At 37.1% G+C, this 25,758-nt stretch overlaps 1 protein-coding gene and 1 pseudogene across 8 annotated transcripts in view; both read right to left on the bottom strand.

Annotated features, from left to right (window-relative positions):
* Positions 1–25,758, bottom strand: part of OSBPL8 (oxysterol binding protein like 8) — a 251,023-nt gene that overhangs the window by 163,719 nt on the left and 61,546 nt on the right. For 5 of the 8 annotated variants that reach the window (XM_037847119.1, XM_037847121.1, XM_037847120.1 and 2 more), the window contains one exon: positions 14,283–14,392. In XM_037847119.1, coding sequence (XP_037703047.1) covers positions 14,283–14,327 — 45 coding nt within the window. In that variant the 5' untranslated portion in view covers positions 14,328–14,392. Of the gene's footprint in view, positions 1–14,282; positions 14,394–25,758 lie in introns of those variants that run through there. The other 3 variants (XM_037847128.1, XM_037847127.1, XM_037847124.1) reach the window with 3 other exon arrangements.
* LOC119542633 lies at positions 15,112–24,850 on the bottom strand (annotated as a pseudogene).

Below are 25,758 nucleotides of genomic sequence, written 5' to 3'. Positions count from 1 at the left end.
TTATATCTAGAAAACCCTGAGAAATCGACAATACAGCTACTAGAGCTAATAAACAAATTTAGCAAAGTAGCGGGATACAAGGTTAATGCACATAAGTCAGTAATGTTTCTATATGCTAGAAATGAACAAACTGAAGAGACACTCAAGAAAAAGATACCATTTTCAATAGCAACTAAAAAAATCAAGTACCTAGGAATAAACTTAACCAAAGATGTAAAAGACCTATACAAAGAAAACTACATAACTCTACTAAAAGAAATAGAAGGGGACCTTAAAAGATGGAAAAATATTCCATGTTCATGGATAGGAAGGCTAAATGTCATTAAGATGTCAATTCTACCCAAACTCATCTACAGATTCAATGCAATCCCAATCAAAATTCCAACAACCTACTTTGCAGACTTGGAAAAGCTAGTTATCAAATTTATTTGGAAAGGGAAGATGCCTAGAATTGCTAAAGACACTCTAAAAAAGAAAAACGAAGTGGGAGGACTTATACTCCCTGACTTTGAAGCTTATTATAAAGCCACAGTTGCCAAAACAGCATGGTACTGGCACAAAGATAGACATATAGATCAATGGAATCGAATTGAGAATTCAGAGATAGACCCTCAGATCTATGGCCGACTGATCTTTGCTAAGGCCCCCAAAGTCACTGAACTGAGTCATAATGGTCTTTTCAACAAATGGGGCTGGGAGAGTTGGATATCCATATCCAAAAGAATGAAAGAGGACCCCTACCTCACCCCCTACACAAAAATTAACTCAAAATGGATGAAAGATCTCAATATAAAAGAAAGTACCATAAAACTCCTAGAAGATAATGTAGGAAAACATCTTCAAGACCTTGTATTAGGCGGCCACTTCCTAGACTTTACACCCAAAGCACAAGCAACAAAAGAAAATATAGATAAATGGGAACTCCTCAAGCTTAGAAGTTTCTGCACCTCAAAGGAATTTCTCAAAAAGGTAAAGAGGCAGCCAACTCAATGGGAAAAAATTTTTGGAAACCATGTATCTGATAAAAGACGGATATCTTGCATATATAAAGAAATCCTACAACTCAATGACAATAGTACAGACAGCCCAATTATAAAATGGACAAAAGATATGAAAAGACAGTTCTCTGAAGAGGAAATACGAATGGACAAGAAACACATGAAAAAGTGTTCAGCTTCACTACCTATTAGAGAGATGCAAATTAAGACCACAATGAGATACCATCTAACACTGATTAGAATGGCTGCCGTTAAACAAACAGGAAACTACAAATGCTGGAGGGGATGTGGAGAAATTGGGAGTCTTATTCATTGTTGGTGGGACTGTATAATGGTTCAGCCACTCTGGAAGTCAGTCTGGCAGTTCCTTAGAAAACTAGATATAGAGTTACCATTCGATCCAGCGATTGCACTTCTCAGTATATACCCGGAAGATGGGAAAGCAGTGACACGAACAGATATCTGCACGCCAATGTTCATAGCAGCATTATTCACAATTGCCAAGAGATGGAAACAACCCAAATGTCCTTCAACAGATGAGTGGATAAATAAAATGTGGCATATACACACGATGGAATACCACACGGCAGTAAGAAGGAACGATCTCGTGAAACATATGACAACATGGATGAACCTTGAAGACATAATGCTGAGCGAAATAAGCCAGGCACAAAAAGAGAAATATTATATGCTACCACTAATGTGAACTTTGAAAAATGTAAAACAAATGGTTTATAATGTAGAAAGTAGGGGAACTAGCAATAGAGAGCAATTAAGGAAGGGGGAACAGTAATCCAAGAAGAACAGATAAGCTATTTAACGTTCTGGGGATGCCCAGGAATGACTGTGGTCTGTTAATTTCTGATGGATATAGTAGGAACAAGTTCACAGAAATGTTGCTATATTAGGTAACTTTCTTGGGGTAAAGTAGGAACAGGCTGAAAGTTAAGCAGTTATCTTAGGTTAGTTGTCTTTTTGTTATTCCCTTGTTATGGTGTCTTTGAAATTTTCTTTTATTGTATGTTTTTTTTTTTAATTTTTTTTTCATACAGTTGATTTAAAAAAGAAAGGAAAGTTAAAAAAAAAAAAGAAAAACAAGGAAAAAAATATGTAGTGCCCCCTTGAGGAGCCTGTGGAGAATGCAGGGGTACTGGCCTACGCCACCTCAATGGTTGCTAACATGACCACAGATATAGGGGACTGGTGGTTTCATGGGTTGAGCCCTCTACCATAGGTTTTACCCTTGGGAAGACGGTTGCTGCAAAGGAGAGGCTAGGCCTCCCTATAATTGTGCCTAAGAGCCTCCTCCCGAATGCCTCTTTGTTGCTCAGATGTGGCCCTCTCTCTCTGGCTAAGCCAACTTGAAAGGTGAAATCACTGCCCTCCCCTCTACGTGGGATCAGACACCCAGGGGAGTAGAATCTCCCTGGCAACGTGGAACATGACTCCCAGGGAGGAATGTAGACCTGGCATCGTGGGACGGAGAACATCTTCTTGACCAAAAGGGGGATATGAAAGGAAATGAAATAAGCTTCAGTAGCAGAGAGATTCCAAAAGGAGCCGAGAGGTCACTCTGGTGGGCACTCTTACGCACACTTTAGACAACCCTTTTTAGGTTCTAAAGAATTGGGGTAGCTGGTGGTGGATACCTGAAACTATCAAACTACAACCCAGAACCCATGAATCTCGAAGACAATTGTATAAAAATGTAGCTTATGAGGGGTGACAATGGGATTGGGAAAGCCATAAGGACCACACTCCCCTTTGTCTAGTTTATGGATGGATGAGTAGAAAAATAGGGGAAGGAAACAAACAAACAAACAGACAAAGGTAAACAGTGTTTGTTTTTACTTCAATTGCTCTTTTTCACTTTAATTATTATTCTTGTTATTTTTGTGTGTGTGCTAATGAAGGTGTCAGGGATTGATTTAGGTGATGAATGTACAACTATGTAATGGTACTGTGAACAATTGAATGTACGATTTGTTTTGTATGACTGTGTGGTATGTGAATATATCTCAATAAAATGAAGATTTAAAAAAAAAAAAAAAAAAAGAAGTCAATAACCATCAGAGACTTAGAAAATTCACAAACACCTGGAAGTTGAAAATGAGGGGGAGATGAAAACATTCCCGGATAATCAAAAGCTGAGGGACTTCATCACCAGTAGATCAGTCCTACAAGAAATGCTAAAGGGAACTGCACAGGCTGAAAGGAAGGGACACTAAACAATTGACTGAAATCACATGAAGAAATAAAGATTTCCAGTAAAGATCACATGGTAAATTAAATACCGATATACTGTATTTTTGATTTGTAACTCCACTATTTACTTCCTACAAGATCTATAATACATAAAGTGTAATGACAAATCATTGGTTTTGGACTCAATGTAAAATATGTAATTTTTGACAAGAACTACATGAAGGTAGGGGAATGGAGGAGTATAGGAACATAGTTTATGTGTCCTATTAAAGTTAAGTTGGTATCAAAGAAAACAAGATTGTTGTAGATTTAGGATGTTAAATTTAAGCCCCACGGTAAACACAAAGAAAGTATCAGAGAACATGATAACAGAGATGAAAAGTAGAGTATGGGTTACAAGAAGTGGGGGAAGGGGCAAGGGGAAGTTAATAAGAAATGAGTGTAGGGTTTCTGTTTGGGGTGAAGGGAAATTTCTAGTAATGGATGGAGGGAAGGTGAAGGCATTGCAACATTGTGAAAGTGATTAATCCCACTAAATGGAATCCTTGGGAGGGGTTGGAATAGGAAGATTTATGCTGTATATATGTTTCCACAAATGAAAAAGAAAAAGTCTAAATAGATAATGACAATTAAATGCCATAGATTTTACTGGATGAGATCTAAGAATAGAGGAGAAAAGGCTTAAAAGGACACAATTGGGACATAAGAAAAAATGAAATACAGAATGTAACTTTTATATCAATGTTAAATTTCTTGAACTTCTTAACTACACAATGTGATTACATAAATGAATATTCTTGTTCATAGGAAATATATATGTGAATTATATTATTTGTTCAAGGATGTGTGCAGCTTGCTCTCATATGTTCAGAAGACAGAGCAATAGATGATGGATGATAGACAGGGAGGGAGGGAGGGAAATAAAGAAATGGTAAATGACAAAATGTTAAAGTTGGTAGATCTGGGTATTGGTGGAGGGGGGGTTGGGGTATGGTGGAGTTCTGTGTATGGGGTTTGTATTATTTTTGCAACTGTTCCTGTCAGTTTGAATTTATTTCAAAATAAAAAGTAAAAAAAAAAAAAAATAGAGGGATACAAGTGCTGGAGAAAATGTGGAGAGAGGGATGTACTTATTCACTGTTGGTGGAGAAGTAGAATGGTGCATCTCATCTGGAGGACAGCATGGTGGTTCCATAGGAAGCTAAATATGGGGTTGCCATATGGTCCTGCAACCCTGTTATTGGCTGTATTCTTGGAGGAACTGAGAGCAGGAACATGAGTGGACATTTGCACACTGGTGTTTGTGGTGGCAGTATTAATGATTTGCAGAGGATAGAGGTGGCCTAAGGGTGTATCAACTGATAAACCAAGGTGTACTATGGCGATTACATGTAATGGAATATTGAGCAGCAGCAAGGAGTGAAGTTGTGAGGTATGCAACTAGGTGAATGGACCTTGAGGACAGAGTGTTGAGTGAAATAAGCCACAAATTAAAAGACAGACATTATAATGCCTGACTAATGTGGAAAAACAATAATGTGCAGCCTCTGAGAATTGAATCTGGGAGCATGGGTTATCAGGGGAAGGCTTATGTAAAGTTTTCTAGATTGTAAGCTCTTACAGCAGTCACATCTATACATGAGTTGTAAGAGTTATTTATAAATTCTGAGATGCTGAGCTGTTTGTGTGTGACCTGTTCAGTCCCTGGAACTTTAGGTGTCTGTGTGGTACCTGGGACTCAGAGACAGTTCAACAGCTGTGAGTGCTGGCATTGCACCATGCAGCAACTGTTAAAGAGGCTGAAAAGGAGATCAGATTTTGACTGGAGATATGAATGACATGGAATTGGTTGAGACTGGGGTAGATCAGACTAAAGGGTAGAGAATAATATTAATTGTGATTTAAAAGTTTGGCTTCTGTGTGGGACCAAAGGAAAAAATACTTATTTGGTACAAAATCTGTATGTCCTGAGGCACACTTTATAATTTAACTTGTAGGGTCAGTTTACTCAAACACCATAATTACACGGAACCTTGAATAAGGAGTAAGATCTGGTTGGTTTGTAGAGGTTAGTGTGAAGCCCTGATATATCCCAGAATAATTTGGGCAGGGAATAAAAACTATTTGCAAAGCCCCCTTGAGGTACTGGGGAAAAATGTGGAAATATTAAACTCTTCCAGCTGGGAAATTCCTGATATTCTTGCAAGCATTGGGGACTACCAGTTTAGTAGGCCAAGCCCTCAATCTTGGGGCTTGCTCTTATAAGCTTGTCACTACAAAGGAGAGGCTAAGCCTACTTATAATTGTGCCTGAGAGTCACCCCCAGAGAACCTGTTTTGTGGCTTAGATGATGACTCCTCTCTAAGCCAACATGGCAGGTAAACTCACTGCCCTCCTCTCTACGTGAGACATGACTCCCGGGGTATAAATCTCCCTGGCAAGGTGTATATGACTCCCGGTGATGTGCCTGGACTTGGCATCATAGGATTAAGAAAGCTTTCTGGACCAAAAGGGTGAAAAGAAATGAAACAAAATAAAGTTGCAGTGGCTGAGAGATTTCAAATGGAATCAAGTGGTCCATTCTGGAGATTATTCTTATGCATTATATAGATATCCCTTTTCAATTTTTACTGTATTAGAATAGCTAGAAGGAAGTATCTGTAACTGTTGAACTGCAATGTACTATCCTTGATTCTTGAAGACGATTGTACAACTATATAGCTTAGATGGTGTGACCATGTGATTGTGAAAACCTTATGGCTCACAAACCCCTTTACCCAGTGTATGGACAAAGGAGTAGAAAAATGGGGACAAAAGCTAAATAAGGGACCAAGGAGGGGTATGGGATGTTTTGGGAGTTTGTTTTTACTTTTATTTTTATTCTTATTTTTATTTTTTGGAATAATGAAAATGTTCAAAAATTGATTGTGGTGATGAATGCACAAGTATACGATGATGCTGTGAACAACTGTTGTACACTTTGGATGATTGTATGGTATGTGAAATATTTCAATAAAATTGCATTTAAAAAAAAGAATCATTAGTTTTTTTAGGTATAATAATGATGTTTGTGGTTAAATTTTTTTAATTCAGTTTTATTGAGATATATTCACATACCATACAATCATCCATGGTGCACAATCAACTGTTCACAGTACCATCATATAGCTGTGCATTCATCACCCCAATCTATTTTTGAACATCTTCCTTACATCAGAAAAATTAAAATTAGAATAAGAAATAAAAGTAAAAAAGAACACCCAAATCATCCCCCCGTCCCACCGTATTTTTCATTCAGTCTTTGTCCCCATTTTTCTACTAATCCATCCATATACTGGGAAAAAGGGAGTGTGATCCACAAGGTTTTCACAATCACACCGTCATGCCATGTAACTACATAGTTATACAATCGTCTTCAAGACCGAAGGCTACTGGGTTGGAGTTTGATAGTTTCAGGTATTTACTTCTAGCTATTCCAATACATTAAAACCCAAAAAGGTATATCTATATAGTGCACAAGAATGCTCACCAGAGTGACCTCTCGACTCCATTTGAAATCTCTCAGCCACTGAAATTTTATTTTGTTTGATTTCACTTCCCCCTTTTGGTCAAGAAGATGTTTTCAATCCCATGTTGCCGGGTCCAGGTTCATCCCCGGGAGTTAAATCTTGCGTTGCCAGGGAGATTTACACTCCTGGGAGTCAGGTCCCACGTAGCAGGGAGAGCAGTGAGTTCACCTGCCAAGTTGGCTTAACTAGACAGAGAGGGCCACATCTGAGCAACTAAGAGGCACTCAGGGGGAGATTCTTAGGCACAATTATAAGCAGGTTTAGTCTTTCCTTTGCAGTAACAAGCTTCATAAGGGCAAGCCCTAAGATAGAGGGCTCAGCATACCAAACCATCAGTCCCAGTGAGCAACACCCAGTGAGGAAGTCCAACACTTCCACATTTTCCCCCAGCTCCTCAGGGCAGGCCCTGCATATATATTTTTTTATTCTCTGCCCAAATTACTTTGGGATGTGTCACTATTTCACTCTAACCTGTACAAACCTACCAGATCTCACTTCCCATTCAAAGTTCTATGTAATTATGGTATTTGAACAAACTGACTGTACAAGTTAAATTGTTCAGAAAATATAGATCCTGCACCAAATAAACATCTCTTCCCTTGGTCTCACACGGAAGTTGAAGTTTTAAAACACAGTCAGTATTGTCCTTTACCCTTTGGTCCAATTTGCCCTAGTCCTAACGAGATATGCTTCATTCATATCTCTAATTGAAGTCTGGACTCTTTTTCAGCTTTTTTAACAGTTGCTGTATGTGCTAATACTGACATTCATACCTGCGGAGCTCTAGCTGTGAGTTTCAGGTGCCACACAAATACCCAAAGTTCCAGAGACAGATCAGGTTTACACAAAGGGATCAGTATCTCAGAATTTGGAGATAGCCGTTACAATTCAGGAATAGATGTGACTGCTGTAAGAGCTTACAATATAGGGACCATCACAATAAGCATTCCCCTGATAAGCTGTGCTCTAAGATTCAATTCTGAGTTTGCACTTGTAGTTAGTCCATATTGGTGGGGCATTATAATATTTGTCTTTGTTTCTGGAGTACTTCACTCAAAATGTTGGCTATAGGATCCATTCACCTCGTTGTGTGTTACAGCTTCACTCCTTCTCACAGTTGCTCAATATTCCATTGTATGCATACACCACAGTTCACCATTCTGTTCTTCAGTCGACCTACCTTTAGGCCACCTTCACCCATTGCAAATCATGAATACTGCCTCCATAAACACCAGAGTGCAAATGTCCATTCATGTCCCCTCTCAGATCTTCCAAAAATATATTAAATTTTTAAAGAAGAATTTTTATATTTAAGAGATATATACTGAAATACTTGAGTAAAAATGTCATATTGAGGATTTGCTCAAAAAAGCATTGGGTGGGAAGGGAGGAATCTAGATGAAACAAGACTGACATTGGTTGATAATTGTTGAAGATGGATGAGATGGGCACATAAGAGTCCATTATACTAGTCCATCTATTTTTTAATGTATTTGAAATTTTCCATAATAAAAAAAGCTCAAAAAAGATAATTTGTTAACATTCTTACATGTGTGATTAATATAAACTGTTATTAAAGTTAGCAAGTATCTATTAGAAAGATAAAGCTATTTTAAAAAAAATAGAGAACGACTATGTAAGTAATAAATTAGTCACTGAAAGTTTTAGTTAATTTATTACTTTATATAGGGAGATCTTTACAACCTAGATGCATAATTTAGGGCAGTCTAACTGGCAGCTCCCCATGCTAAAAGCTCCACCAGACCACACAGACTTCGGTTACTTCCACTAGAAACAAAATCCACTTCCACTAGAATGGGACACTCCAGAGGTTACCACTACTAGTATGGTAGGCAAAATAATGGCCCCCCATAGATGTCCATATCCTAAGTCCTGGAGCTTGTGAATATGTTACCTTACATGGTAAAGGGGACTTTGCACGTGTGATTAAGTTAAGGATCTTGTGGTGGGTCCAATTTAATCACAAGGGTCTTTTTAAGACGGAGAAGTAATAGGAGTGAGTAATGGGAGATGTGACAATGGAGTGATGTCAGAAAGGCGCTACAAGCCAAAGAACGCAAAGACCGCTAAAAGCTGACAAAGGCAAGAAAATGGAATATAGAAGGAACACAACCCTGCTGACACATTGTTTTTAGGCTTCTGGCCTCCAGAACTGTAAGATAATAAACTTGTGTTGTTTTAAGCCATAAAAATTTTGATTTGTTACAGCAGCAATAGGACACCAGCATAATGACCAGTGGTGACATTTAACAGAGAAGACTATTTCAGTCCAAGTTTAATGGTTTGAGCTACCTTTTGAGATACTGGGTTACCAATAATTACACGTGTTCATACCAAGGTTGGATGACCATCTGTCTGGAGATACTGTAGACAGAATTCTTCCATTAGGCATAAGTTTAGACTAAATGATCTCTAAGCTTCCCACAAAGATAAGGAGTGGGGGGAAGGGAGTAGCCACAGGACTCAGAAATTTGCAAAAGTCTCTGCTTCCAGCATAATTTTTATTAAACTGAAATAAAACAGGTCTATACAAAGGCGCTCCTAAAGTATTTAAGCATTAGTCAGATGAACACTTGGCAGGCAGATATTCAAATATTAGATGAGAATATGTACCAAATTTGGTGACCCTCAAAATCTGACAAAGATCAACTTAGTACAGATGAGACTAAAGACTCCACAGCCCTCCTTCTCCATCCATCACACCCACTTTCCAGGGGAAAAAGAATCTGATAAGAATAACAAAGTGGCAATATACAAGAATACTTGGGAAGGATTATGAATATATCTGCGTATGGATAATTTACAATTGAACTTGAATGTATAAATGTCTTAAAGGTCAATTACTGGAAAACTGGCCAAAAATACTGGAAAATAGATGAAAAATACTATTACAAATATGCTACCACTAACAACACATAACATACTAAACCAATAATGAAAATGAAGATAAATTAATAGTATTTATAACAGGAGAACAAAAGCAGCAACATTTAAAACTATGACCCACTCAAAATAATAGTGATTATAAAAAAAGTAGGAGCAACTGTAACAATTTGCCTACCCACGTGCAGAGACTTCCACTATGTTGCCAAATGTTATATATAGAAGCTAAACTTCCTAGAATACTAATTTAAAGTTCTCAGTAAATACTCAATTTTAGTTTATAAGCACCAAATCTCAGTAATCATGAATAACTAAGTATGTAAAAATCAGTGTCAAGAATTTGGACCATTTCTACGCACATGAGGAAGACATTCACTGACTACTACATTCTGAGAATTACTGAACTGAATCAATCTTTACAGTTCCTTCAACCTCAGAAAAATTCAGAGTACTACTTTGACTTAGAATCTTAAATAAGATTTCCTCAATTGAGAGCCCCTCATCATACATAGATTCATACATATTTTTAAAACTTTCATTCTCTTCAGAAAATTCACATTTAATTAATTTTTATACAAAAGAAGATTTTGTCCCCTAATAAAACTTACCAAACAGGTTCCTCTGGTGACAAAAATACTTCAAAAGATGTAATGACTTCCCTTAAGGTAAGGTACATATTAAGTTTTTTAAAAAAATCTAAAAGCTTATTTCAATTTTTTAAGAGGAAGTAATAGGAGTGAGTAATGGGAGACGTGACAAATTTGACTCTGACACTTTAAAATTACACATTAGTGGTTAATTTCTAAAGTTACATGAATTTTGGACTTTTAAAAATAGCAGTATACTAGTGTCACACATAGTGAGACAGATACAATTTCATCTTTACAATATTTACCACTTAAGACAAACATTACCACAAAAATAAAACTTCAGCAACTAGAATAATGAATGAGCACATAAATTTTAAAAAAAGAGTAATTTCATATGAAAGAAGAATATTAAATGAATTGACAGGAACGTCAGATTTAGTCTATGCTTTCATAACCTCACTCGAAGACTACTGTAATAGTCTCTGAATATTTTTCTCTCTCATTCCTTCAAACTATTTTGTACCCTGCTTCCAAATTCATCTTAATCACCTATTTTAAATTATTCCGGGGCATGCCATAACTTAAGAATCAAGTTCAAAATTCCCTGGTCTGGCATTCAAAGCCTTCTATAAATTGGGTCTCTATGTGGCACATCAGCAATGATTCCTATAAATACCACTCCTTCCCCATCTACCTTACCTAATTTTTCTGCTTATGTTATCCTGAATAATCCTTGAGCAATTAATTTCCCATGTAGCCTTGCCTCGTGCTACCTTCCCTTTCTGAAATTCTCTCCCTGCTCCTTTTCAATTCTGATCCCTACTTACCTGTGCTATTCAGTTTATGTAGTCTTAATAAAGGTTCTCCAACTACTATAGTCTATAGCAAATTATAAACGATGCCTTGCTTAAATCCCTCATTTTAACACTTAGTAAATATTGCTCTTGCCTTATCTATCCATCTCTCTACCTAGCCTTCCCAAATAAACATAATTCAGAGAGACCAGATTGTATCTCTCTTGGCATCTCCATCACCTGGCAAGGTACTATGCACAAAAGAAGCACTCAAAAAACTTTTATTAATAAATATTAAAAAATAGTGTACACCATTGTGCTGGTTTGGATGTATTATGTTCCCCAAAATTCCACATTCTTTAATGCAATCTTGTGGGGGCATTAATCGTTCTCATTAGGGTATAAACTCTGATTGAGTATTGTCATGGAGGTGTGGCTCTGCCCATTCAGCATGGGTCTTGAATAATTTACTGGAGTCCAATAAGAGCTCAGACAGAAGGTGCTCAGTCCCACAGCTGAGACAGACATTTTGGAGACAGCTGTTGAGAGCAGACTTTTGCTACCCCAGAGTGTGCCTTGGAGAAACTAAGAGAACATCCCCAGATGCTTGGAGAGAAAAGCCCTGGGAGAAAGCCATTCTGAAACCAGAACCCCTCAATGTGTTTTATTGCCTCTACTGCCTTCTAATTATTTATCTTTTTGCAGTAATGGCTTAATATTAATAATTATTTTAACAATAACAGTAGTATCTTTTATTTATTGGATACTTACAATGTGGATAGCATTTTAATAAGCACTATATAGATATATTATCTTAATACTCAGAACAACTCAGGCAGGTAGCTAGTACTATCATTCTTATTTAATAGATGAGGTAACTGGAAATCCAATGAAGTTCAGTAATTACCCCAAGTCATAGAACTAAGCGACAGAGCTCAGATTTTAACAAATAGCTAAGTAACTAACTACAAAGCCCATGTTCTTATCCACTTCCCTCAGATCTAAACAGTAACTAGCACAGGCCATGCAGTTCAAAGATGATATTTCATAAATAGTGGACTCAAAAATGGACGTCAAGATTAGTTTCAGAGAATATTTCAATAGTTCACACTGAGGTTACTGGCATTATTCTCTCTGAAAAGAGCTATGATATTTCACAGAAGAAACATAATGAACAAGAAAAACAAAATTGTTCCCACTAGTTTTTAAATAACTTTGCTCCAACCCTGCAACAGCAACAGCATTTAGAACTAAAAGGATTAAATTTTTATTAATACATCCCAGGTATTCTGTTATAGTAGTTAATACTATTATCTACTTAGATAACTATTTTAAAAGATAAAAAAAAAAATTTAAGCTACTCTATTCAGAAAGATAGGTATGCATCACCACCTTAGTGGCAGAATAATAATATTCAGAGACAGAGAACTCCAGTTCTACCATTTAAGCTGTGATGCCTTAGGGAAGATAATTAACCTTACTGAACTTATTTCCCTATCTATAACAATGAGGATAAATAATTACCTACTTCTAATGGCTGCTACAAGGACTAGCTTAACTAAGTCTACACTTAGAAAATAGCATCTGCTATTATTATGACACTTTTATTATAACTAGGAAATCAAAAGTATTTCAGCTAAAAAATCCTAAGAAATTCCATTAGCTTTAGACAAGACATTTATGGTAAAGAACATGTTCTAAGGATAGGACTTTAATCTTAGCTTTTTTTTTTTTTAAATTATAGTAAAAATAAAACAACCTACCATCAGTTTTCTATTTATAATCACTGTGACAAGAACTTTCTTGTAAGCCAAGTTATTTCCACATGCATTTTATTCTCTATTAACAAGTCATTTTAAAGTTTAACTTTTTAAGAAATCAAAACAAGTTTAAACCAGAAATTCAAGAAGAGTTTGGACCAAATTAGTACAAGTCAGCAGAACTGCTTTTTGCTATCAATCATTAGACTGTTCCAACATTTGAACCTGAACAAAGGTTTTGCAAACCTTTAAATTTTATAAACACCTCAATATAACTGGGATTCTCAACTCCACAGCAATATAAAGACAGAAATATTGCAATAAAGACAGAAAATGTGGCCTCCTCATTATTCCACAAGTGCAAATCTGTCAAAGCTACCACTTGATAAATCATAGACCTACCAACTGACTACACAGTTTATACAGGAGCTCTCCCACTTTAGGTAATTCATTCCTAATAAAGAATCTATAAATCAATATTTAATGGAATAACTCAAAATGCAACAATATAATTAAAAAGGAATTATGCTGAAGCAAAATATTTTTGTACAGTGCAAGTCATCATCTAATCTACCCCATCAATGAATTTTTTTTCATTGGGTAAGATATAATTTGCTGCTATCTCCACTTATTTATCTTAATTTCAGAAAATTTAATCACAATCACATGGAAGCAATGAATATTATATTTTCCATATTTTTATGAAAGAATATGCATAGCAGCTGCTCTTAATTCTTAATTATTTTAACTTTTTCATCTCTTCCAGCTGCACATAGCTGCATGTGATTTGAGATTTGGAGGCATTTCATTTCCTCAACTATTATCATCCTCTTGATTTCACTGAAAAAGTTTTTTTGGGGAAAAATAAACACAAGCTAATACATGTATGTCTTACATTATATGATGGGTCAGTAGGGAAAAGAGGGAGGACACAGGGGCAGAAATATCAGAAAACTAACTGGGTTGTGCTCCAACATGCTTTAAACTATCTTCAATTCTCATATGCACACAGAAGTTAAAGTATTATTTTAATATACTTTTAAAAGTTTGTTTTAAATACATTTTTTTTTTTTTTTTTTTTTTTTTTTTGTGGAACAACGTCTTTATTTCAATTTTATTTTTACAAAAAGGCAAAGATGAGGAGTGAGGAGGGAGATAAAATGCTTAGTCACCTCCAGGAACTGGGGGAGGAAGGTCTAGCCAACAAGAATGGGTCAAACTGCTCTTTCCCTGTCTTTTTTGGTCACAGCAATGAATAAACGGAGGTTTAAGCCCAAGGGAAGGCTTACTTAACAAGGCCAGCCTCTTCAGGCCATGCCAATGGAAAGGAAGGGTCAGGCAATCTGTCCAGTCCATGTCCCAGGTCAGTCTATTAAATACATTTTTAAAAGAAATCATGGCTTACAACAAACACTTCACTGTTTCAGGTGACAGTATCTTATGCTATATTTGAACCACTCACCGAAGTTCGGTCAGGTTCTCCACCATCTGCCAAACCTGCGTCCATAGTGAAAGAACAGATTTATGCTTCCGTTTCCATTAAAGTGTAGCCATCATCTAAATTTGGAAATCCTAGAACAAGAAAATCACATGTATTAGGACTGGTATAAAATTGTGATAACTGCAAAAGAAAGCATTAAATATATTAGTAGAGACACAAAAATGGAAGAAGCAGATTTTGATATGGGCCTCGAAAAATGGCAAAGATATAAAAAAAATGAAAGAAGGAAAGAAACTATTTCAAGTGAAGAGGAACAGCAAGAGCAAGGTTAAAGATATGAGACTATCCAAAATTTGAAAAGATGTTCAAGTCTATGTATTATTAATAAAATAAAATTAGATATTTTTCATTATTACAGTGACAAAGACTTCAAAAGTACGCTAATATCCAACACGGGTGAGGATGTGGATTCACAGTTACTCTCTCACACACTTTTGTTATGAGAATATAAATCAGGAGAACCGTTTCAGAGGGCATTTTAAAACATATATCTTCTCATCCAGCAATTTCAAGACTAGGAATATACAAATGCATGAAGATATACAAATAAACACATCAGAATAATACATATGATGGAAAAAACAGAAACAACCTTAATGTCAATTATTAGGGGCTTTCTTAAATTATATTTACAAAAATACAATGGAATATCAGCAGCAAATTTTTAAAATGAGGTAGATCTATAAATACTGAACAGGAAGACCACAACACATTAGGTGAAAAGGCAAGTTACATAACACTATACATAATTCTGTGTCTGTATTTTTGAATTTTTACCATGGACATGTTATTTTTTTTTTTTTTTTTAATAATGGCCTTTATTGAGTGGGTCCATCAATTCTGCTTTGAGTGAGCTGTTCCCGTGAGCTGTGGCACTCATGCCCCGCCTCCCTGAAGACAAGCCCCCCACGGACGCCAACCGAGGCAGCGTCTCCCGGGCCTCGCAGGGGAAGTACGTTTATCATTGTTCTGAACCAAGAAGAGGACAACGATGCCTTTTCTCTGACGGAAAAACAGCCGGGCTGAATTATGCAAGGTAAGACATGGTCCTCAAATCAGCCTTGTTAGTTGCCTTTGTCCTGGAAAATATACAAGTTATTGGTGGCCGCTACAGCAACGATGTTCTCCAGGGGGTGCCAGGCCGTGTGAAGAAATCTTCTTGGTGAAGTCCAGACTGTCAACACTAATCTCGTCTTTCTCGCACCACCTTTACATACTTTCCGAGGCTTTAAGATGGCTCGAGGTTTACTGTTCTCTCTTGAAGCTTCCAATGTAATATCCCTTCGTGTATTTCTATCAAACATTCTAAAGAAGTTGTTGTAGGATCCAGTCATACTAGTACTATCAGAATTGTTCCAGCAGCTCTCAAACTTGTCAAAGACGCAGTCTTTCTTCATACAGAGAGCAAAGCTTGCTCTGAAGATATCCATGAACCTGGTGTGTCTCCACTGGCTTGCTCTCCATGTTGAGGTCCCACACTTTCACCGACAGTTAGTCTCTGGTTACCATGTAGTAGCCACTGGGACTAAATTTTACATCAGATATGGAAGAAATTATTTCTGAGAAGGACCTACTGCTGGGATCTTCAGGTTCTTAAAACTTGGAGTGCCTGAAGCACAGAGCGGAAGGGCACGTCGCAAAGCCTGTCGCTGCCCTTGCTGCTGCTGTAGACTGAACACATTGCATTCCCGCGGGTGCAGCTTGGCAGCGGTGATCACCTCCGTCAGCTCCCCCACGTTGGCCAGGTTGATATCCACAATGTTAAAGCTTCTATCTGTGATTTTTAAATGCCAGAGATTCTCAGGTTGTCTGCAGAAAGGTATGTTTCATTATCACTATTTACTGAAACGGAATTTATACGGTATGTGTGAGCATTTGCAAATATCTGACATGGACTTGCTTCTACCATAAGGTCCTTGGGCTTCAATATTAGGACCCTTAGTGCTATAATTCAGAAGGGTCTCGAAGTCAACCGTCTTCATCTTTCAAGTTATAACGTTCTGCTCTTTTATCCCATTCACTTATATTCCATAATTTAATAGTTTTTATCATTTGTAGACAGTAGAAAATGAGCAGCATTCTGTTGAGGTAACCACTTAATTTCATTAATATTTTTCCTCAATTTCTAGACTTTTCAAATAGTCAAACTCTGGTTCATGACTTTGAAAAGTAAACATTACACTCTCCCCTGGAATGAGGATGGCTTTTATTCTCTTGTTCCTGCTGAAAAATAATGATTCTGCCACCCCTGTCCCCCGTTGCAAGAAGGTCTCCAGAGTAATTAAGTTCCACGGTTGAAATGATATCAGCTGCCCCCACATCCTAGTCGATGGGCCCCTTGACTTGCGAGAAGCACCACTGGAAGTCGCTGCTGCCGCGGTGCAGCTGCCATGGCCCGAGGGTGACAGGCGCGTGAGGCGGCGGCAAGGGCGGGTGACAGCAGCGGCGACGGTGGGCACACGCACTGTGCCGGACGCGAGGAGGCAGCCGCCACACTGCTGCTACCCTAGAATCCCTGCCCTGGCTGCCGCCACCCTGTATTACTTTTAAAGTTGTTTTTATTTTAAAAAGTCTTAGAAGTGTGTCTTCCTGTATTATTCTATTCTGAGAAAATCTCCACACTGAACTCCTATATATATTCAGAGAGCTCTAATAACTTCACTAACAATCCTTTCTTAAAACAACTAACAAAACCCAAACCAGCAAATCCAGTCCGTGCCAGTTTGAATGTATTATGTCCCCCAAAATGCCATTATCTTTGATGCAATCTTGTGTGGGCAGACATATTAGTGTTGGTTAGATTGTAATTCTTCGAGTGTTTCCATGGAGATGCGACCCACCCAACTGTGGGTGATGACTCTGATTGGATAATTTCCATGGAGGTGAGGCCCCGCCCATTCAGTGTGGCCCTTGATTAGTTTACTAGAGCACTATATAAGCTCAGACAGAAGGAGCCAGCTTGCTACAGCCAAGAGTGACACTTTGAAGAATGCACAGGAGCTGAGAGTGGAGCTGCAGCTTACAGAGACATTTTGGAGATGGCCTTTGAAAGCAGTGTTTTGCTCCTGAGAAGCTAAGAGAGGACAAATGCCCAAGAGTAACTGGGAGTGACATTTTTAAGAGTTGTTGCAGCCTAGTAAGGATCATCCTGGGAGGAAGCCATTTTGAAACCAGAACTCCAGAGCAGTTGCAAGCCAGATGCCTTCCCAGCTAACAGAGGTTTTCCCGACACCATTGGCCATCCTCCAGTGAAGGTACCCGTTGTTGATGTGTTACCTTGGACACTTTATGGCCTTAAGATTGTAACTGTGTAACCAAATAAACCCTCTTTATAAAAGCCAATCCATTTCTGGTATTTTGCATAATGGCAGCATTGGAAAACCGGAACAGTCATTTCTTAAAATTCCAAAATCATTTTTTATTTCTGCAAGTATAAAAGGCAGCACTGAAATATAAATGCTGGTGATATTTTTTAATTGGGGTTTGGAAGGTTGTCATTGGGTTTCTTTGACATAATAAGATTAGCTCAAGCAGCTAGTCTGACTTACAACTTCTGAACTTAATGTACCCTTTCCTCAATACACGTATTACAATGCATGGAAATATTTGTTTTCATAATCCAATTCTCTTCAAGGACAGAGACTTAGTTTTATTGACCTGTGTATCCAGTGGCTAGTTCATGGTAGACATTTAATAAATATTTGAGTCACTGAACTAAACCATCAACCTAACTGAATAAAGAACTCAGTATGAATAAAGACAATAATCCAAAACAGCAGATACAAAAATTATGTCTATGGGATGCACACCGAGATTCATATTTGAATAGTAATAGACATTATATTATAGAAATTGGCAATTTTAATAACAAAATCTCCATAAGAAGCTTCAACTTCAAAAAATTTTTTTACCAATTTTCTCATTCTATGCATCCCAATTAAGGAATTCATTCCTTCCTTAGTATTACAAATAGGCATTTAGAGCAAAACAAATAAAAATCTTTACTCTCATACAGCTTATATTCTAGAACAGGGAGACAACCAATGAAAATAATAAATTAGAAAATTATATAGTATGTTAGAAGTTGGTAAGTGCTATGGGGGAAAAAAGAGATCAATGTAAGAAGAACCAGGGAGGGGAGAATTACAATTTTAAATAGGATGGTCAAGGTAGGTCTCATTGAAAGGTAATTATCTTAGCAAAGATTTGAAGTAGAGGAGAAATTGATCATGTGGATATCTGAGGGAAAAGCTTTGGGGTCAGAGGGAACAGCCAGTGGAAAGGTCCTAAGTCAGGAGTATAATTTGTTAAGTTTGGAATATAGCAAGAAAGCAATGTGAAAACGCAAGAGTCACAAATGGAATAGTAGTAGGAGATGTGATCATACAGGTGAGGGAATAAAGTAGAAGTAGTTCGTACTAAGTCCCATAGGCCACTGTAAATCTTAGCCTTTTGCTTTGATAACATGAGAAGCCAAATGGAAGGTTCTAAGGAAGGAATGAGATGATCTGACTTACGGATTTAAAGTTTCTGCATTGACAATGACTATAGTGGGGGAAGGGTAGAAATTGGGAGTTTATTTGGGAGACTATTACAGTAATCCAGGAGAGAGGCAATGATCCTAGGATGAAGACAACAGCTATTTAGATAATGAGTAGTCAATTTCTACACATATTTTGGAGGTAGAACCAACAGGATTTCCTGAAGGACTGAATATGGAGTGAGAGATACCACAGAATGAGGAATCAGGAAGATTTTTGGTTTGAGTGACTGAAAAGATGATGACAATCAAATGAGATACTAGGGGAGTAAGCTTTTTTTCTTTGGGGAAGTAGGGGCAAGGGGCAAACATACATCAGAATTTATGTTTGAGATGTCTTCTTGACATTCAAGTGGAAATGTCAGGCAGGCAGCTGGATGAGTTTAGGGCTCAGAAAAGAGGTCTAGGCTGGAGATATCATTTTGGGAGTTGGCATTTGATGGCATTTAAAGCCAGGAGACTGAATCAGATCACCAAGGGAGTGGATATCAAAGGATAGATTGCAGGACTTCTCAGGTTGCCTTCTGTCTACCCCCAAGCTTATTTAATCCCATCTTGGGTCCATTAATCAAATTTAAAAATGAAAAAGACTTTACCAGTATTAAAATACCTGCCTCAATATTCTATTTCTTTGGTTTTCTATAAATCTATTCTCCTCCGGGTCCTGTTAAGTCACATCATATGCAGGAGGCATCAACAGAAGATACAAATTCAACACTAACAAGAATATGGTTAGTAAATAACAAAATACCCCAGCTAACTCAAATTTTAATCCATTTTTACTAATGCCTCCCAAACAAAGGAATCCAGTCCAGTAAAAGAGATCTACGTGTAAATAAATTACTACGTAAGTATTATATATAAGACAATTGAATAAAGTGCTGTGGGAGCTCAGAGAAGCCCAACTGCCTAGGGGAAAGCATGGGAAGTGCACTGCTGCCAAATGATTTAAAATTTAAAACACAGAGCTATAAACCAAATAATTAATTCCAAGATATTATGTAAATCTGATACTTATATTATATCTGTATCATGCAGCCTTTTGAGAAATCATTCATAAAATGCAAAGAACAATTACATCAACCATACTCAGTTAAGAAGAAAAATAACCAGTGAATGATTTATATATTACTCTTCAATCCCCACTGGAAATGTGTAGGAATTTAGTTATAAAATCATGAGGATTTGTCTGGGTATGAGTCATCTTAATTCTGTTGGCTCTCAGGGCTCAGGGAGTTCTTTTCAGTCTTTCTCTTTCTCTTTCAGATCTTTTATCTTTCAGACTTGATCTTGCTCCAGTTCAGGAAAGCTTTCTCCTGCTTTCTAAAATATTTCTTCCTGTCTAGTCTCTGTTCTTTCCTATTGGAATTTGTAATAGGTAAATGTTGGATTTCCATGTTTCCTGATTTCAATCTGATATTTTCCACTGCAACATTCTTTATTAAAGGGCCAGACAGTAAACATGCTTCACTGTAGGCTTTGCAGGGCCACTGGGTGTCTATTACAACTATAAAACTCTGCCTTTGTTGAGTGAAAGAAGTCACAAATGAAAAAAAACCGAATGAGTCTGAGAAACTATTTACAAAAACAGGCATAGGGCTTAGTTTGGTGACCCCTAACGTAGCATTTCAGTATATGTAAGTAATACATTTGTAGGCACATAAAATTATTTTTTTCCAGTAACCCAAAATTTGCCATACCATTTCCCCACTTTGTTTAGCTCCACTGACACATATTTGAATCCTAAAAGTAGCTTCTTTCTTGACTCAGAATATATCTCACTACAACTTTATTCCTTTTTCTAAAGCAGCGGGTTCCCTTCACTTTTGGATACTAGCTTCTTCTAAATTCTTCTGTATGGGTGTTCTCCCCCCTCCCCCTACTTTTTTCTTATGTCCTACAACTGCCTTTTAACTGACTTTTTGATTTTGATCTTAAAGTTTGGCCAGCATATGTAAGGGCTTAGGTACACAGGTAAACATTTAAGTGCCCCTTTGTGACTCTGGGTACAAGAGATACAGTAAAGACAAAGGCTTATTTTGATTCCCCAATAACAGAACAGACACATCCACAGTTTCTCTCCATAACTTGAACAAAAATAATGTGTTAGACGTGGAATATGACTCCCGGGGAGGAATGTAGACCCGGCATCGTGGGATGGAGAATATCTTCTTGACCAAAAGGGGGATGTGAAAGGAAATGAAATAAGCTTCAGTGGCAGAGAGATTCCAAAACGAGCCGAGAGATCACTCTGGTGGGCACTCTTACGCACACTTTAGACAACCTTTTTTAGGTTCTAAAGAATTGGGGTAGCTGGTGGTGGATACCTGAAACTATTAAACTACAACCCAGAACCCATGAATCTCGAAGACAGTTGTATAAAAATGTAGCTTATGAGGGGTGACAGTGGGATTGGGAATGCCATAAGGACCAAACTCCACTTTGTCTAGTTTATGGATCGATGTGTAGAAAAGTAGGGGAAGCAAACAAACAGACAAAGGTACCTAGTGTTCTTTTTTACTTCAATTGCTCTTTTTTCACTCTAATTATTATTCTTGTTATTTTTGTGTGTGTGCTAATGAAGGTGTCAGGGATTGATTTAGGTGATGAATGTACAACTATGTAATGGTACTGTAAACAATCGAAAGTACAATTTGTTTTGTATGACTGCGTGGTATGTGAATATATCTCAATAAAATGATGATTAAAAAAAAAAATAATGTGTTAGAATTGGGCATTTTTATATGAAAAATATTAACTAAGGAACACATGAATTTACATGGGTTGTTTTTGCTGAACTGAAGTATTTAGTAGAGTGAAGTTTTAGACAGCAAAATGAAGAGAACAGCGTTGTGAACACATTTTAGTTTTTAGAAACATGGATGTATTCCTAGTGGCTGGCATGTGATAACCGCCTAATAAATGTTTGTTTGCTAATAAATGATATACAAATATTCCTCAGGCAATTTTTAAAACTTGTATTTGGTTTGCAGTAAAATTTTAAGATGAGATTTGGTTTAGTTATAATTACAAGTGTATTAGTGTATTATATTTTAGCAATAGATAGTTCTCAAAAGCTTTATGTAAACACAGTTGTAATGAAACCATATATAGATAATTCAATATGTAAAACAAAGGTAACAAAATGGCAAGTGACTGGCTATGATTTCGGTCCTTTTTTGAAAACCAATATTTTTAAAGTGAAAAACTTTAGACTTAGGGATTGTCTTGAAAATATGGAAGATCTGACAAGATCAGGGAGCGACTGATCAGAGCTGAGCAGCAGCCATCCACTTTACAAGAGACCAGCATTTTGTACCCAGCTCTCATACAGTGTTTTGCTGTTTTACTCATCTTTGCTACCTGCATTGGTCCTGTAGTAGTTCAGCTCTAATTCCTGATCTAAAGTCAACTGTATAGAATCCTTTTTATTTTTAAAACAACAAAGGCACAGCTGATTTGAATTAGAGCAATTTTATAAGCTTCTATTTTGGATTTCTTCTCCCTCAGCCACCATCCTTTCTGTAATTAAGCTTTCTACCTAAGCTTTTGATCTGGTCCCTTTTAGCACCTTATGATAATATTAGTCTTTACTCTTATATCAAGATTTTGTCCTGTCATTTATTTTAAATTGCAATAATTTCTGTTGGACTGCTTTTTAAACTTTATTACATTTTAAATAATAGACGATACAAAATCTTTAATAAACATTTAATGAATTCCTAGAAGATGCCTAGTGTTATCTAGACCCATACTAGGAACTGGGAGGAAAACAGTGGGAAGTAAAAATTCTTGTCTTCAATAAAACACTTAGCCTGTTTCCTTATAACGTAGGATCATAAGTATTAACATCAGTTTTTTTTAGTGTATAGCAGCATAGTGATGTTAGGGGCTTTTGAGTAAGTATAGATATTACCATTGCCATTGAATGGCAAGCGAAAACATACTGTTTGGAGTATCTCAATATTTCTTGGAGGAAAACAGAAGCCAATGATTCTCTTTTAAATAGAACTTTGCACACTGTGGCATATACAGAATTACCTGAACCTTATTATAATCCTTATTTTTAAAGTATAAGCAACAATTTTCACATTTTCATTAAGAAAATGGTAGATGAACATTGTAAAAAAAATCAGAGTACAAAAAAAAACAAGAAAGAGATAGAAATCATGTAAAATTCTACACCCAGAATACAACTTGTACTGCCTAAAATCCTATAACTTTTATAGATACATCTAAGATATTTTCAGATATGCAGCAAGTCAGAAAGGATACAACCCAATATTTAAAAAATTACTCAAAAAGACACTCCCCAAAATGAATAAAAACAACACATAATGCAAGACAAGTGAAAAGAGATTAGGAATTATAAAAGTCTCTGTGCTGGTTTGGATGTATTATGTCCCCCAAAATGCCATGTTCTTTGATGCAATCTTGTGGGGGCAGACACATTAGTGTTGATTAGGTTGGAATTCTTTGAGTGTTGCCATGGAGATGCAGCTCAGTCAACTGTGACTGAAATATTTGACTGGATAATTTCCACGGAGGTATTACCCCACCCATTCAGGGTGGGTGTTAACTGGATCACTGGAATCATATAAAGGAATTCACAGAGAGAAGGACCTCAGAGCAACTAAGAGTGACATTTTGGAGAGCAACTGAGAGTGACATTTTGAAGAGGAGCTGCAGTTAAGAAAGGACAAAACACCCCAAGAGCAACATTTTGGAGAACACCATTTTGAAACGCAAGCTGGGAGTAAGCGAATGCCAGCCACGTGCCTTCCAAACTAACAGGTTTTCCGGACGCCAATGGCTATCCTTCAGTGAAGGTACTCTATTGATGCCTCACCTTGGACACTTTATGGCCTTAAGACTGTAACTGTATAACCAAATAAACCCCCTTTATAAAAGCCAGTCCATTCTGGTATTTTGCTTAATAGCAGCATTAGCTAACCAGAACAGTCTCCTTCAACTGAATAAGTTCAAAAACATGATTACATTTCCTTGTCTATGGATCCAAACAACTTAGTTCTATCATGTATAACAGTTAATCATATTGTACATCTTCACAAAAATGTAAGTTCCAAAATTGCAGTGATTTTTGTCTGTTTTATCCATCAATGTATTCCAGTGCCCAGAAGAATGTTAGGCATGTTACAGGCATTCAATACACTCATTCATTCAATTTCTTCAACAAAATTTATTGAATCCCTACTACATACCAGGTACTATTGCGGATGCTTGGGATATAGTAATTGAACAACAGAAAAATGTCCCTGTCCTCATGAAGCATATAGTCTAATGGGAAAGAATACTGGATATATAAATGTATGCACAAATACTGTTATGGTTCAAAAGTGAGTCCTGGCCTGATGTGCAGAGAGTCAATCAGTAGACACCGGGATTTTGAGGAATCAAAGAGTTTACTGCTAAGAGCAAAGCAAGGAGATCAGAAGGCCTATGGGCCATAAATCTGCTTCTCCGAACTAGAAAAACTTTCATTGTTTTAAAATATTCAAACAAAAGGAAGCAGGCTTAGGATAATGAGCAAGGTGGTCAGTTCTGGGCTGACATATTATTTCGTGAATAATCATTAAGGGGGCTATGTGCAGGAAGACCAGACATCTGGAGGCTATGTGCAAGGACACCCAAAATTTCAAGGTTGCAAAACAAGATAAGGGGATACAAGCAGGGCCATCACAGGTTGCCTTGTTACTGTCCAGTTACAGGGTAAAGATTATACAGTTTCAAAACATAGCATCAGCAATAAAGAAACAAGGCATCTGGGTTACAGTTCAGTGAGTTACGACAATTACAGATATTTGCTTTTGGCTATATTATAATATATCAGAAAGACAGAAAACATTTAGATAATGATTCAGTAACCCATAATCATATTTGTTAGTGCTCTGTTACAATACATATGTCTATGTGTACATTTGTGTATGTGTATATACATACCTACCTGTCTACCTATTTCACCATTCATTCTCACTACCTTCTTTGATCTCCTATGTATCACAGGAGCTGAAAGCATAAGAACTACATTTTCCAAATGTATTTACCTCTGGGGTTCTGAATGTGATTTACTTTCTGTCAATGCAATCTATTAGCACAATATTTGGAATGCAGAAGAAAGAGAGAAGCCAGCCATTCTTCTTTTACAGCCATGAACAGACACATGGGCTTTGACAGACAAGGTTTTGCAGTGATCACCAAGTGTTCCCCTGTGTCCTTGTTGGTACTGCCAGACAGCTACAATCAGTAGCAGCAATGGTTAACCCGAAAGCCAAGAACAGTTTTCCAACTTACACACTTCCTGCTTTTCCAATAAATATATAAACATCTAATTTTCTCTATTAATTTCCCCTTTGCTTGAAGTCCTGTAGTAATTTCTTTTCCTCAATGAACTTTTCCTGACAGATAATCAGAAAAGATAAATAATTAAAATATATTGCATACTAGATGGTAATTAGTGCCAAGAAGAAAAAATTAGGCAGGGAGGAGTTATACGACATGTCACAGGAGTAAGAAAGAATTTTAGATAGGATTGCCTGGAAAGGACATAGACGTCATTTTGATGACTATGAGTCAAGATGTAATAGGAGAGAGCCAGCCACCGAAACATCTAAGAGTCCCTTCCAGGCATAAGAGGAAACGGCTAGCACAAAGGTCCTAAGGAGAAGAATGTGGAGACTACTGTGGCAAGTGGAATAAGAAAGAGAGTGGTGGATAATGAGAGCAGAAAGATAACTAAATGCCAAATTATATAGAGCCTGGTAGGACAAAAGGACTTTGATTTTTACTCTGAATGAGATGGGATGCTATTGCTGAAGGGTTTAGAAGAAAGAAATGACAGGATCTGGTGATCTGGTTTATGCAGGATTACTCTGGCTG

The sequence above is a fragment of the Choloepus didactylus genome, chromosome 8 (assembly GCF_015220235.1).
Source record: "Choloepus didactylus isolate mChoDid1 chromosome 8, mChoDid1.pri, whole genome shotgun sequence".
NCBI classification, from domain to species: Eukaryota; Metazoa; Chordata; class Mammalia; order Pilosa; family Megalonychidae; genus Choloepus; species Choloepus didactylus.
The sequence above is the reverse complement of the archived record's forward strand: the minus strand, read 5'-3'. Positions and strand labels throughout refer to the sequence as shown.